This window comes from Miscanthus floridulus, chromosome 6 (assembly GCF_019320115.1).
Source record: "Miscanthus floridulus cultivar M001 chromosome 6, ASM1932011v1, whole genome shotgun sequence".
Taxonomy (NCBI): Eukaryota; Viridiplantae; Streptophyta; class Magnoliopsida; order Poales; family Poaceae; genus Miscanthus; species Miscanthus floridulus.
In genome coordinates this window covers 29,007,457-29,020,892 of record NC_089585.1, presented here as the reverse complement: position 1 = coordinate 29,020,892, position 13,436 = coordinate 29,007,457, and the positions used below count along the sequence as shown (strand labels likewise).

General features: G+C 46.7%; 2 protein-coding genes across 5 annotated transcripts; both read left to right on the top strand.

Moving 5' to 3' along the window:
- Positions 1-488: 488 nt before the first annotated feature.
- Positions 489-6,769, top strand: LOC136461949 (uncharacterized). 4 transcript variants are annotated; one of them, XR_010760489.1, is made up of 8 exons: positions 489-1,408; positions 2,095-2,186; positions 2,282-2,982; positions 3,965-4,035; positions 4,365-4,454; positions 4,543-4,719; positions 4,912-5,332; positions 5,482-6,769. XR_010760489.1 is itself a non-coding variant. In XM_066461342.1 (8 exons), exons 1-7 carry the CDS (start codon positions 989-991, stop codon positions 4,975-4,977), a joined length of 1,617 nt encoding a protein of 538 aa, XP_066317439.1. In that variant the 5' UTR covers positions 489-988; the 3' UTR covers positions 4,978-5,019; positions 5,116-6,769. The 4 variants fall into 4 exon arrangements, 2 of the variants coding, with proteins under 2 accessions (XP_066317439.1, XP_066317438.1); XM_066461342.1 differs by having other exon boundaries at positions 4,912-5,019; positions 5,116-6,769; XM_066461341.1 differs by having other exon boundaries at positions 4,912-6,769.
- Positions 6,770-6,898: 129 nt separating this feature from the next.
- Positions 6,899-8,624, top strand: LOC136461950 (small ribosomal subunit protein uS7-like). The gene is made up of 4 exons (XM_066461344.1): positions 6,899-7,052; positions 7,137-7,408; positions 8,062-8,265; positions 8,376-8,624. The coding sequence occupies exons 1-4, from the start codon at positions 6,984-6,986 to the stop codon at positions 8,428-8,430; spliced, it is 600 nt and encodes a 199-aa protein (XP_066317441.1). The 5' UTR covers positions 6,899-6,983; the 3' UTR covers positions 8,431-8,624.
- The last annotated feature ends 4,812 nt before the right edge of the window (positions 8,625-13,436 follow it).

Below are 13,436 nucleotides of genomic sequence, written 5' to 3'. Positions count from 1 at the left end.
AATGCTCCATGCAAGCGGCTAAAAATTGATGTGATGGAGAAAGAGTGAAAAAACTTAGAATTTGGAGGTGATCTAAACAAGGCCTTGGTCTTGAGTACCCAGGAGGGCAAGGTTGCACTGTGGAGTTTTATAAACCATTAGGGCCTGTTTGAAATGTAGAATTTTTTCCTATTTCTGTATTTTCCTATAAAATCGAATTAATTCATGTACAATTCTGCATGATTTCTATAAAATTATGTGTTCCAAACATGCCCTTGTTCGGCTGTTGTCTATGAGAATTTCGTGTGGCAAAATACTGGAGATTGCAGTATTCATGAATTTAAGATGGCAAAAAGAGCTGAAACTGACCGTGTACCTCCAAATCCCTCGCAAAACTGCTAGTACTTTCAAATAGCTTAGCTCCATATCGAGTCCTACCTGTCAACAAATTTTTTTTCTAAAATGAAAATAAACAAAGGAGGAGGTTGAGCTGGCTGACAACGGCCCGTATCTACACTCTGAGATCGTGCTGAAGGAACCAGGTGGACTCTTCTTCCCTTCTCTGTCCTTCCGCCCCACCAGCTCCAGCCTCCAGCCAGCCGGCGGAGAAAGGCAGGGGATTGGACCTTCGGAGCTTGCACCTGGCAGCCCAGAGCACAGCACAGCAAAGCAAAGCACCCGATTCGATTCCTAGGCACCCGGCTTTTCCATACATGTCTTCCTTGCTTGACCAATCTTGATTGCCCGCCTCAGCTCCTTTCCCTCTTCTCCTGGCTTCTCTCGCCCTTTCCGGTGGTGGAGGATCAGAAGCTGAGTTAGCCGCCCGCCTTCCGGACGCTGATGTGATTGACCCGTTCGGTTGATTAGGAATTCAGCATCGCGATACCTCCTGCGGTCCAGCCCAAGGCTCCAGCGCGGCAGTTGGTTGAGTCACCGTCCTCCATTCCGTTAGCAGCTGCCGGCCGATCTTGCCCCGCCAGCAGCAGAAAGGCAGGCGCTTTCTCCAGCCATGGCGTGCGCGGCGGCGCACATGTTCGTCTACAACGCCACTCTCTGCGCCTGCGACCCCGGGTACTACCTCTTCACCAACTCCACCGGCGGCGGCAACGGAAGCAGCGCCAGCACCAGCTGCGTGTCATTGCCCCGCGGCGGCGACGGGTTCGGCGACTGGCAGGTCGGGTCCGTGGGCGCGTCCAAGAACCAGACCTTCTACTTCCTGACCCCGGTCCTCTCCCTCGACGTCGTCCGCCGCCTCACCCAGTCCCAGGCCGTCCTCCTCTGGGTCGCGCTCGCCACGCTGCTCTCCTGGTTCGCCTTCTGCGCCGCCGCCAGGTTCGCCGGCCAGGACCCCGCCCGCCATAAGAAGCTCTTCGGCGCCCGGTTCTGGGTCAGCCGCCTCGACTGCATCTTCGACAACAACCATTATGCGGTCTGTGCCCTTAAAACCTACTCCAACATCTTACTGATTTCCTCCCATTCTTCTCACATTTTTCATCGCAAGAATTCTATCTCTAATCAATTTATTTCGACTCCATTGTGAACAGTGAACCTTGCAATTTCACTCGTTTCCCCTCCTTCTGCTGCTGCTTAGTCTTTCCGATCCCCAAAACACCAGTTGTAGGTTAGCTTTTCCCGTTCGGAATTCCCCGCTTCGCTTGGTTTGCTTCGCCGCCGCGTTTCGGATTATAAAATCCATCTGTGATTGCTTCGCCACTTTGTACACGCGCTTTTTACGCCTTGGGTTGCTTCGTTTCCATGGCACTGCTATCCTTGGATTTCTTGGAATTTCCCTTCCTTTCTGGGTCAACTTGACCTATCCATCTCGTCTTGCCTTTGACGTTCACATGTCTGTGAATTAGTGAATATGACCCTGCTTTACCTTTCTTCGAACCATACGTGCATTACATCACACCTTTCTCCTTACCATACGTGCATTACAGTACAGTACATGAAAATGAAATTATCCTGCCAGTTGAATGAACAAAGATCCTCGTAATCCTGTCGTTATTGAACATGACCACATCAAACGGGACATTAATTTGCCCATTGTCCCACAAAATCCCTATCTTCTTTTCTTCCCTGAAAGTTGCATTGTTGTACCCTCTTGAATTCCAGAATGATCAGCAAGTACTGAGGAAAAGAAAAACAGAGCTGGGCGGCATGTTCTCGGTGGCTACCGTGATACTCTTCCTTGGATTAGTCACAGTGTAAGCAACCTCATTATATATTATTCTCTGTATGTATTGGAATTAGCTGCTCCATTAGTAAAGCTCATGGATTACTCTCTGCTTGATTGTCGCAGTCTGCTGTATCAAGCCATCCACAGGCGTAACGCCCAAGTACATCGAGTGAAACCAGCTAATGCTCCGGATTTGCTGGATTTTGTGAATGACCTTGAGTTTCACATAACCACTATCTCAAGCATGTCTTGCGCCCAAGTAGTGGCACCTTCTACAATAGCAATGGGAACCCCTGGGTTTATGGACTTCAGGGTGCTGCCTCTGTCAACACTCTTGACCTACAGTTGCCAGAACACGAGCGAGGGGCCATCAATTACACTGAAGTGCAATGGCTGCCGAATCCCTCCAAGAGACCACTATGTATCCTGGCAGTTTGTTGACCTGCCAAGGCAACCGGCTGCCGCTGTCGGCTTCCAGTTTAACTTGACTGCGAAGGAACATGGAGATGATAAAGATATGAGCTTTGTGAGCGGTACTTTAAGCTCTGACAATTACATTGATACCAAGCTGAAAACATTCAGAGGGCCAGATTCTAATGTGCTCAAAATTCAATTGTTTCCTCAAATATACAACAACCTTCGTGGCTTGAAGCTCTTGCAGCCGCTTGTTCAGGACTTCACTCAAGGCTCTACCTTATCAGATTTGAGCATCTTGAATGCTTCCTTGCAGAACCCTAGAGATGGAGTAATAAATACTACACTCTACATAAGTTATCTTTCTGACTATATCGTGGAGATCAGCAATGAAAATGTGCTTGGCCCAGGTGAGCATCTCATGAAACCAAGCAAAGTTATGTTGGTTCCAGTCTATGGAGCAGCAAAGTTTTTATTTTCTCATTGACCACTTACAGATAATGATATCAATATAATTACACAGATCATATTACTATGATGGAGTTTGGTTCCCCTGGCCGTTAACAGAAATAGTAAAGGGGGGGGGGGGGGGGGGGGGGGGGGGGGGGGAGGATCTTAATTCCTTGATTTGTTTGGTTGCACACAGTAATGTGTGAACATATCACAAGAGCAGCGGAACAATTCGCGGAGTGGCGGTATTGGCCGTGAATGGATCGATATCTGATTGCAGGGTATCACATAACGGACTGGGATGAAACAAACAGCCGTATCACAATCGGATCTTCACCGTAATCTGATTATGTTACATTTTGCCGAACAAAATGTCACCTAAATACCCATCAGTAGTGTCATTTGAATAGATAAATATTTAGACATTTAGGTCTGTATAAACTTCAGAGAGACTGGATTGTTTAGATTTAGATCATAAAATGGGATGTGGATTTACTGTTTCGTGTTCATATATTTATAGTGAAGCGTGCAGGAAATTTCGTCCAAAATTGTTATCAGTCTCACTTAGTAGAGCAATAATGCATAACTTTCTGAGATTAACTCAATCAAGAACCTGGTACAACAACTCATCTTGCATTGTTGCTCCAGTTCTGAAAATATTTAATCCAGAAGCATATTTTAGGTCATTTTGGTAGGTTGATTTCCTGTGTGCATGAAAATTAAAACAACCAAAAAACATAAATGAAGCAATAGACCACACCTTTTTTACTCCACAGTTAAATACTCCTTGTTTTGTGATCCTGTGGGACCATATGATAATGTTCTCTCAAGTGCCCAATAGAATTCACTACAAGTCATACGAGTTATGAAATTGAACTTGAGCTAATAATCTGTGTACTTCCACTTTACATTTTTCACATCTATGGTAGTTTTTATCTGCAGTCAGTATACTTGCGAGTATTGGTGGCCTGTATGCCTTCAGTGTAGCATTTTTTCTCTGCCTCATGGCTCAAGTAAGTCATGTTACCCGTATTTGTGGTTAAGTTATGTCAATGCTTTTCCATCGTTTTCATTTGTGAAACTCTTTCTACAGTAATGTTACTTGTTAGATTAAAACTTCATTTTTTTTTCAAACGAAAGCCTAAAACTTCAATATCTGATTGCTTTAAATCCCATTTTACCATTTACTGGTCCACTTCAGATTCATCAATACAACTATTTGGTATTGTCATTCAGTCACTATGCGAAACTTCTGACCCTTTGTGACACTGAAACTAAAGAATTACCATGTACACTGATTTAGTGTGCAACTGCTTGTGTAATTGACAAGTTTACTTTTCAGTGTGAAGGCAGGATAAAGAAGCTCCGAGATGAGGATACCAGAATGCTCAATATTCTGAGCAAACAACGTGCTCAACGAAACTGGAACAAGGTAAAGCACATCTTGATCCAAAGATGACTACCATATCAATCCATATGTCTCCTTGATCAATAAGCTCTACTGATTTCACTGCTAACAGGTTCGGAAGTTTGTCATGTACACCTGGGGTCCAAGCAACTTGGATCCAACAGATAGAAGTGGCAAGTGGCCTGAAGGCTCGGTGATGGATTCCCTCCATGGATCCTTCCACAAGACAAGAAAACCAATGAGAAGAGGAGCCTCGAATGGGAGCAAACCTAATAAGCCTGGTGACATGGTATATTATTTCTTGTTCTTCAGAAGATCCTCACATATCTAATATTTAGTGAATTGGTGCTGTAGAGTATGTTTATACCATAATACGTACTTTGTGCAGCTTAGGATGTTCGTTTCTTCATCCATTTGTTTTGCTAAATGCTGCTTATGCTATACTTGGTTAAAATTCCTGACAAATAAATTTTGTGCAAAGGTACCACATCGTGCAGTTGAAATTGAAAGAGTTGGGGAGATACAGGAGTCAAGCAGTTCTAGGTAGCCTTGATGGATGGAGGTTCTGGACATGATGGTTCATTGCAATGTAGTTCAACTCATATGCTCAGCTCTTCCTGCATAGATAGATCTAGTCAAGGTCATTAATTTGCGTAATCCTGAATGAGACCTTATGCTGCTGCAGCACCTGTGACCACGATTGACAATTGCAACACGACCACACTCCCGGCGTGGAGCTGTCTATATGAAGAGTGTAGGTAGAGGCAATTGGCTAAAATTGTACAGGTTCAGATTGCAGGGTCGTAGCAACAGGGTTCAGACATGTGTTTGAATCGGCATGATGAGAGGGGAGGAGTTCCATTGCTGGTTTAAGCTGGAGCCAGCTTCTGAAGTCCGGTCAGGTGTCTATCTGTGTTACCCCTTTTTGATTTCATTCCATGAGAAGGGATTGGTATTCAGTATTCTTTCCTTGAATTGTACATGGTGGTACTCATGAATGGATTTGATCGGAGCCCTTGTTCATTTCACCTCCTTTGATGCCAAATTTCAGTTTGGAAATGAGGAAGAAACGAGGAAAGACAGCTATTACTCAAAGTTTGCTACAGGGCATACATAATGATGTTGTTTTTGCTGGAGACAAATTTTTTTTTGAAATTTCTACAACATTACAGAACATTTTGCTGGTGGACTCTAAACCGTCTCTGGTAGCAAATTTTTACAAAATTATAATAGTATCCACCAGCAAATTGTTTTTTTTTACCTCGCAGCAGAACAACTTCGTTTTGCATATCCTGTAGCAAATTTTCCTTTATTCTTTGTATCACTGTGTGCAATGAATAAAAATCTACTGTTTTTTTTCTTCTTTTGTAGTTGACTCCATTTCGTGCATGACTTTATGTTGATGGGCTTATGTGCTTCAGCTGCAGATTTTGCAGCTTAATGGCTGGATTTGACACTGGTAAAAAATATTAGTATTCAACTTCGTTTGGAGAGTGGTTTTGTTGGAAATATCTGCAGAGATGGTAATGGCTCTATTTTTGGCTGTGGCTGCGGTTGTAAGATCAGAACTGCAGAATACTATATCATAGCTCTAGTGCTAGGAACAAGCTAAATAATATTGTTGTAAATAGCCAGCTATAGCTTTTTCGAGAGTATCTTACTACGTCATTACCAATTGTTCCAAAATTGCCACTTTAGCTGTACTAAACACCACGGTTGGCTTAATTGCAAAGTATTTCATCACTACTAATCGTGATAAAAGACAAATATCCATTCCTTTCTCTAGAGGAGTATAATCCGTGCCTTTCCATCATGTTCTTTACTTAATAAAACATTAAACTGTTAAATATTGAGAGTCAAATGAATATGAATGTTGATTGTAGCCGTGACTATGTTGCATAATTTAGTGAATATTAAGTAATTAAAGTTAGAGACATGTCCTTCTAAAGCCTTTACAATATTTGAGTATTTGTGTTCATATTTTTTTTCCTTAGTTAAATATTTTGTGAAGAATTAGTTAAGATTTTTTGTGTTTTCGACATTGATAATGAGTAACATTATGTTTATGCCAGATGTTTTTCCGTTTTGCCATAGCGATGGTCGAGCTGAAATGCCATTCTTTTTCTTGTTGTTTGCAAATGTCATATGGAAGTCACTTCTTCACATTTCAGATTTTTTTTCATTCTTGTTCGTACCGCGTTTTTTTTTTCTTTTTTGAGAGGACACCGCGCTCTTTCTTTTGCGCCAAGAACGATATATGAACGAAAGGAGTTAAGAAAGCCCAGCCCACTTAGAATGGACTGTTTTCGCAACAAAAACAGAGAATGGGCTCAAAGGCCTAAGGACCGAAACCCGATCCGCTTATGGGATGTCATGGACCGATTATCAGTGACCGTCCAGCAGATGAGCGGACAGCCGTCGGATCAGAAACCCTAGCCCGGGAGGCTCTCCCCTATTAAAACCCACCTCGCGTCCCCGCGAGCGGATCCTTCCCTAGGGTTTCGTCGCTCCCAGCCGCCGCCGCCGCAGCACATTGCTCTCTCGATCCCAGCCATGGCGGAGGTGGAGCAGCAGCAGGACGTGGTGAAGCTCTTCAACCGCTGGACCTTCGATGATGTCCAGGTACGCGAATGGCTCTTCGCATATCTGCTTCGATTCTTCAGCCTTGCTGCTGGATTGAATTGAACTTGAATGGAAAATCTACAGGTGAACGACATCTCGCTGAACGACTACCTGGCGGTGTCGCCGACGAAGCACGCGACGTTCCTGCCGCACACCGCGGGCCGCTACTCCAAGAAGCGGTTCCGCAAGGCGCAGTGCCCCATCGTCGAGCGCCTCACCAACTCCCTCATGATGCACGGCCGCAATAACGGCAAGAAGGTCATGGCCGTCCGCATCATCAAGCACACCCTGGAGATCATCCACCTGCTCACTGACGCCAACCCCATCCAGGTGGTCGTGGACGCGATCATCAACAGGTACTGTCATGCTCCCCCGTCCGCACTCCCAAATTCTCTGTACCCGACCTGTGAGCCTAATAGCCGTTAGACTTAATATAACTATATATGTAAACCCCCTTAGAAATGCGGAACTTTTTCGTGGACCCTGAGTTTTTCCTGTGTAATTGAACTGATTCCTATTAAATTCATGTATAATTCCTTCCTCTCGAAAGGGAGTGTTCTTTGATAGGGCTATGATATCAAATCTATAAATTAGTTCTGTTCTGGTTCCAGTTACTATTATACATCTGATAGCATGATCTTGGACAAATGCCCAGCTGTTGAAATTTGAAATGCACAGTTCTCCGTTATATCAGATTGTGCTGTTGTACATGTTAGATCTTTGAAGCTGTGACTCATAGTTGATCAATATGGTGAAGCACTGTACTGTTTCCAATTCCAATCAAAATGTGAATTTATTGTCTGGTATATTATCTAAGAGTACTTTTATGCGCACTTGTTTTCATGGTGCGTGTTACTTTTATTTTTTATGTCAAGAATGCTCCATTTAGTTGTTTACACCGTGCCAGCCAAAATGATGTGCTTTGAGATGTCAAAATATAGCTCAAACTATTGTTTACATGTTGTCTCGTGGTGTTAAACTGACGTGATGTGCTGCTATTGTCTTGCAGTGGACCCCGTGAGGATGCCACCCGTATTGGTTCTGCTGGTGTTGTGAGGAGGCAGGCTGTGGATATCTCACCCCTGAGGAGGGTGAACCAGGCCATCTACCTCCTCACCACTGGTGCCAGGGAGAGCGCTTTCAGGAACATCAAAACCATTGCTGAGTGCCTTGCAGATGAGTTGATCAATGCTGCCAAGGGCTCTTCCAACAGGTATATGTGTTTTCTGGTTACATTTGGGTTGCTTCATTCCTATCTTTAAGTGTTTTTGAGTCATTCCATGTGATGTGAAATTGTGCTCATTCATGGCATTCTTGTTACAGCTACGCCATCAAGAAGAAGGATGAGATTGAGCGTGTTGCCAAGGCCAACCGTTGAGTGGAGCTTGTATCCTGGTGCACTTGCACTAGAACTATTATGCCGCTGGCAGTCGTATTAGTTCTTGTATTTGCAAATGTTTAGACTTTTTGAGACCTATATCTGTGGTTTTGGTTTCAGTGAACAATGAAAATTACTAAGGAATGTAGTTGTTTGGGTGCAGAAATGTGAGGTGCCTGGTTTATTGAACCCCAGCTCTTTTGTCATTTTCTTCTATATTGTCTGTATTATGCATGCACACAGATGATTCTGCTTGTGAATTGAGTGCTGTGTTCGGTGTCAAGCCGTTGGCTAGCGTTGTGGTTGCCAATGTAGTTTTTGTGGGACGAAGACATCACCGGTTTTATGTTTTCAGTCTTCTGCGGTTCAGGCAAGTGATGATATTAGCTTGAACTCATTTCTAGATCTAGTTTTTCAATCAAAATATTTAGGCTTTTAAGCTTTGTTCTTGTAAAATAGAACAACCTATAAGAGGATTAATCTAGTTTTATAAAATCATTCTTTACACACTGAAGACCATGTATCATTTGTTCCTGTGAAATTGAATCTTGAAATCATGTAGGCCAGTAAGAATTGACATTTGGAAGAGTCATTTTCTGTGATTTATGCAGCTTGTCATCCATTTTGTATTTATTTACATGAAAATAGTGTTTTTAGTCTTTTAGTCCTGTTCGTGATACTATATATATCTTCTATAGAAAAACTGGTTCAGAGCTCTGGTGTTTATGGCATTCATTCTGTTCATATAAAAAGAAAAGGCTGCATCTCAATACCTACGCCCCCACCCCTAGTACTATGTATATGTGCTTTTATGTCATATACTCCTGCTTGTCATAAATTAATAACCTGCTTGCCTGTGTTTGCTGGGCTCACAGCATGTATTTGCCTGTGCTTCCTGATCATCAAAAACTGGAGCTTCCAAACAATTCAACCGGGCCTGGGAATTCATGCCATATAGGTACAATTGTTGTTGACTAGTTCCATCTAAGTTTTATTGATGAAAGCTAAGCAGCGCTTGTTGATACACGCACAATTGTTGCTTAATAGTTCCATCTATGGGTGCAATACTGGTGTCTCAATTGTATGAACAAAGCATTTTTTTTATTGTCTCAGCCTTCGATTACTGTAGTATCTGAACTTACGCACCAACTCACACCACACGCACACACCCTAACACACTCACACCCCTAGTGCATACACACGCACGCACCCTAACACACTCACACTCCTAGTGCGTAAACTAGACCTAAACCCTATATCTAAGGCTAAAAGTACATGACTGAAAAGTATGATAGTGGTGCTACATCCATGCAAGGCAACTGAAACTTATTTATTGAGGAAAACCCCGATGAGGAAACGCGGACGATCCTAGGGATCAAACCCACGCCCGGCCGCTCGCCCACTGCGAAAGCGTACCGACTGAGCTAGCGCTCGTCCTCTTGTATCAACAAAGCATTGGTTGATTATTATATCCTACAACTAAAAAGAAAGAAAGTAAGACTACCGTTTCGTGTGACAATCGTCGCTCCATCGGTCCGCCCCTCCCCTTGCGATACCCACCCCTATCTCCAAATAATCACCGCGTGCCGTGCGATCCCCACCCCCGTCTCCAAAATTGTGCTCCCCACCCCCGTCTCCACCGCTCGCCGCGCTCGGCTTCTGCTCCGCACGCCGCCGCCGCCGGCTTCTCTCCGACCTCGCCGGCTCGGATTTGCGCTGTGCTCCGCCTCTCCCAGTGCCGTGCGGTCCACCCTTCCCTCTTCTCAGCGCTGGCGGCATGCCGCTGTGTCGCGCTAGCACGGGAGCCCCCCCCCCCCCCCCGCGGTCAAACCCTATCGGCGCAGCCCTGCTGCCGGTGCGCGCAAGGCCTCTGGCGACAGCAGATCCAAGTACCGGCGTCTCTCCATTGCTCGGGCCTCCGTCTATGCTGTTAATTGGTACGATGACTAATAAACAAAAAAACATATCGTCAAATTTGATTTGATTTTTCCATTGTTTGGTTTGAGTTGTGACATAATGATTAAAAGACATGTCGTCCATCTGCAAGATACCTCTATCCATGAATCATAGTTGGATGCTGTCGGTACAGAAAGTGACCAACTAGTAAATAATTATAGTTTTGCTGTACGTTGTGATCGGAGGTGGCCTAACACTCAATGACACAGGATTTATACTGGTTCAGGCAACGTGCCCTACGTCTAGTCGGGGTCGGTTGGTGACTTTATTCCCGAGCCCAGGTGCTCGAAGTCTGTAGTGGGGTTACAAACGAGAGAGAGAGAGACGGGGTGTCCGGTCGGTCTGGTCAGAAGGGCCGAGATCGACAGGAGCTATGCTATGAACGAAGTGTCCTAGCGTGTGCTTGAGGGGTTGCGAGCTATTGATCTAATGAACCTGAACTTGAAGAAGTCGACTTGGGTTAACCGTCTGTGTTTGGAGGGAGCACATCCCCTTTTATAGAAGAAGGGGATGACTTTACAAGTGAGAGGGAGAGAGAGAGTATGGACATTTCTAAGCCTTGTTGCCCACGCCGACGGGGATGGGACAATGGTGGGCGCCGCAATACTGTTGATGTCACCGCAGAATGTCAGGTACATGTGGGAGGTTGAGATGCTTTCTTCAAGACTGGAGGACGTCGGTACCTGCAAAAATGTTGTCTCGTCGACTGGGGCATGGTTGTACCACGTTCACCTGGTATGGTGAATTCCGGCGCCCACAATACTGTTGATGCCCAAAGGCACATGGGGGGTCTTACCGTACGGGTGTTTTGACCGACGCCTACAATACTATAGAGGTAAAAGTCGGCGCCTACAATACTATTTGTAGCAGGGCGGTTGTAAAGTACTGTTCCACAGGGTATGGTCCCTGGTACCATGGTTTGACTTGCGAGCCCTGTCTTGCCTTCCTTCATACGCCTCCTGGTTCTTTCCGAGTAGGCGTCCCCGGTTGGATGGCCCCAGTCGGTTCTGGTGTGCCAGTCAGAGAATAGCGATGGGCAGGGTTTTCTATGAATCCCGGTCAGAGACACGGGGTCGGAGTCAGAGGCGGTCCTCGGGCCAGGCTTTCCGAGTAGAGGCCGTGCGAAGGCAGCCGAGGCCTGATGCTGGCGCTCCGATCGGAGAGGTCGTTCAGAGTTGACCTGAGCCTGAGCTAGTGCTCCGATCAGAAAGATGGGCCGAAGGCGGCCAGGGCCTGAAGCGAGTGCTCCAGTCTATTGAGTTTAGACTCTTAGGCCGGTCTAGAAGAAGAAAAGGCCGTCCTCCTGGGCCGAGCCCTGGCGTGGAAGCCGGTCCCCGATGGACCCCAGATTTATGAACCCGATAGGAGCCCCCGAGCCCCTGGGCGATTTAGGCATAATCGTCTAGGGGGTTTTTGTCTTGCCGGCGGGTGTAGCCCCCGGGCGGTTCATGCCGAACCGGCTGGGGGTGCTTCTGAGTTTATCAATGGGGGATGTTTTTCTGTTTTATCGGCGGGTGCGCGCGAGCGCACCCGTGGGTGTAGCCCCCGAGCCCTAGGCGGTTCGGGCCGAACCGGCTGGGGGTGTTGTCTCAGCAGGTGTGTATGCGTGTTTTTTAGTTTGAGATGGAATTTTGTTTAACCACGGTGTCGTTGCGCGCCGTGGGATCGGGTGAGTCAGAGTCATGAACGGACCCTGGCGTCGGTGCGCGCCGTGGGTGGAGATAGCTCGGTTCAGTTGTGTCAGAGCTCACTGATCTTTTGGCATCGATGCGTGCTACGGGATCGGGTGAGGCGGAGTTTGCGAATGGACCCAGGCATCGGTGCACGCCGTGGATCGAGAGAGTTAGTTTAGTTAGTTCAGGAAGCCGTTACGTGAGTTTAGGAGTCGCGGTCCTAGAAGCCATAGCTGGATGTCACCGATCCTATCGACGCGAGTTTAGGAGTCGCGGTCCCAAGAGCCGTAGCCGGATGTCGCCTATCCTATCGACGCGAGTTTAGGAGTCACGGTCTCAAGAGCCGTAGCCGGATGTCGCCTATCCCGTCAACGCGAGTTTAGGAGTCACGGTCCCAAGAGCCGTAGCCGGATGTTGCCTATCCCGTCAACGTGAGTTTAGGAGTCATGGTCCCAAGAGTCGTAGCCGGATGTCACCGATCCAGTCGACGCGAGTTTGGAGTCACGGTCCCATGGCATTTGAGCCCCCGAGCCCTGTTGGGCCTTCACGGGGGTTGGTGTGAGTCATTTTGCGCTACCCCATCCAGTTCCTCACAACCAGAGCGGCTGAGTTTTGTCGCCTGTCCCGATCGCTCGGGCTCGAAGACTAGCTCGGTGAGCTCGCTAACGGGTGTGATCGAGCAGAATCCGGGTCCGTCGTTCATGACGGGGTCGGCATAGCCCTCTTGTGGCATTTCACTACTCCTTTACCTATAGCCCGGCAAATGCCTAGGTCATTCCGGAGACCGACCCGGGTGGCCTAATGGCCTCCCCTCGATGGAGATTCTGTGGGCTTGGCGAGAGGTTCAGGATCAAACGAGAAGGTTGAGATGACCCAGTTTGTCAGACCGGGCGAAGGCCGCACGGTGCTCATCTACAGTTTTCTCCCCTAGCTCTGTTTCGGTTGCTCACATCGAATGAGGCAAGCCACCGCTTCATGGCGCAACACGGAGCATTCTGGTGCATTTCACTGCACGTGCGATGCTTAGTTCCCGAGCCCTCGGGCGGTTCATGCCCTAACCGTCCAGGGGATTCAGGCGTATGAGATGGATGCACGTATGGATGTATGAATGATTTGTAATGCAATAGAGGGGCTTTGATAGTGTTTTACCTTGACGACTGGAGTGACGGGGTTTGAAGAGCTCTGGTCGGAAATGTCCATCCGGGACCTACGCTCGTTAATCGTGGGTTACCCCTCGTGTGAATATTTTAGTATTAATGAACACATGCTCACCTTGATGACTTGAGAGACGGGGTTCGAAGAGCTTCAGTCGGAAATGTCTGACCGGGACTCGTGCTCATCATTCAAGACGAAGTCGGCGTGGCCCACATGGGGTGC

Excerpts from the sequence above, each read along its gene's own strand:
- LOC136461949 (XM_066461342.1), top strand. The coding sequence starts at position 989 with ATGGCGTGCGCGGCGGCGCACATGTTCGTCTACAACGCCACTCTCTGC. Across the intron at positions 2,187-2,281 it reads TTCCTTGGATTAGTCACAGT|TCTGCTGTATCAAGCCATCC; the intron begins GTAAGCAACCTC and ends TGATTGTCGCAG. Across the intron at positions 4,036-4,364 it reads TTCTCTGCCTCATGGCTCAA|TGTGAAGGCAGGATAAAGAA; the intron begins GTAAGTCATGTT and ends TTTACTTTTCAG.
- LOC136461950 (XM_066461344.1), top strand. The coding sequence starts at position 6,984 with ATGGCGGAGGTGGAGCAGCAGCAGGACGTGGTGAAGCTCTTCAACCGC. Across the intron at positions 7,409-8,061 it reads GTGGACGCGATCATCAACAG|TGGACCCCGTGAGGATGCCA; the intron begins GTACTGTCATGC and ends ATTGTCTTGCAG. Across the intron at positions 8,266-8,375 it reads GCCAAGGGCTCTTCCAACAG|CTACGCCATCAAGAAGAAGG; the intron begins GTATATGTGTTT and ends TTCTTGTTACAG.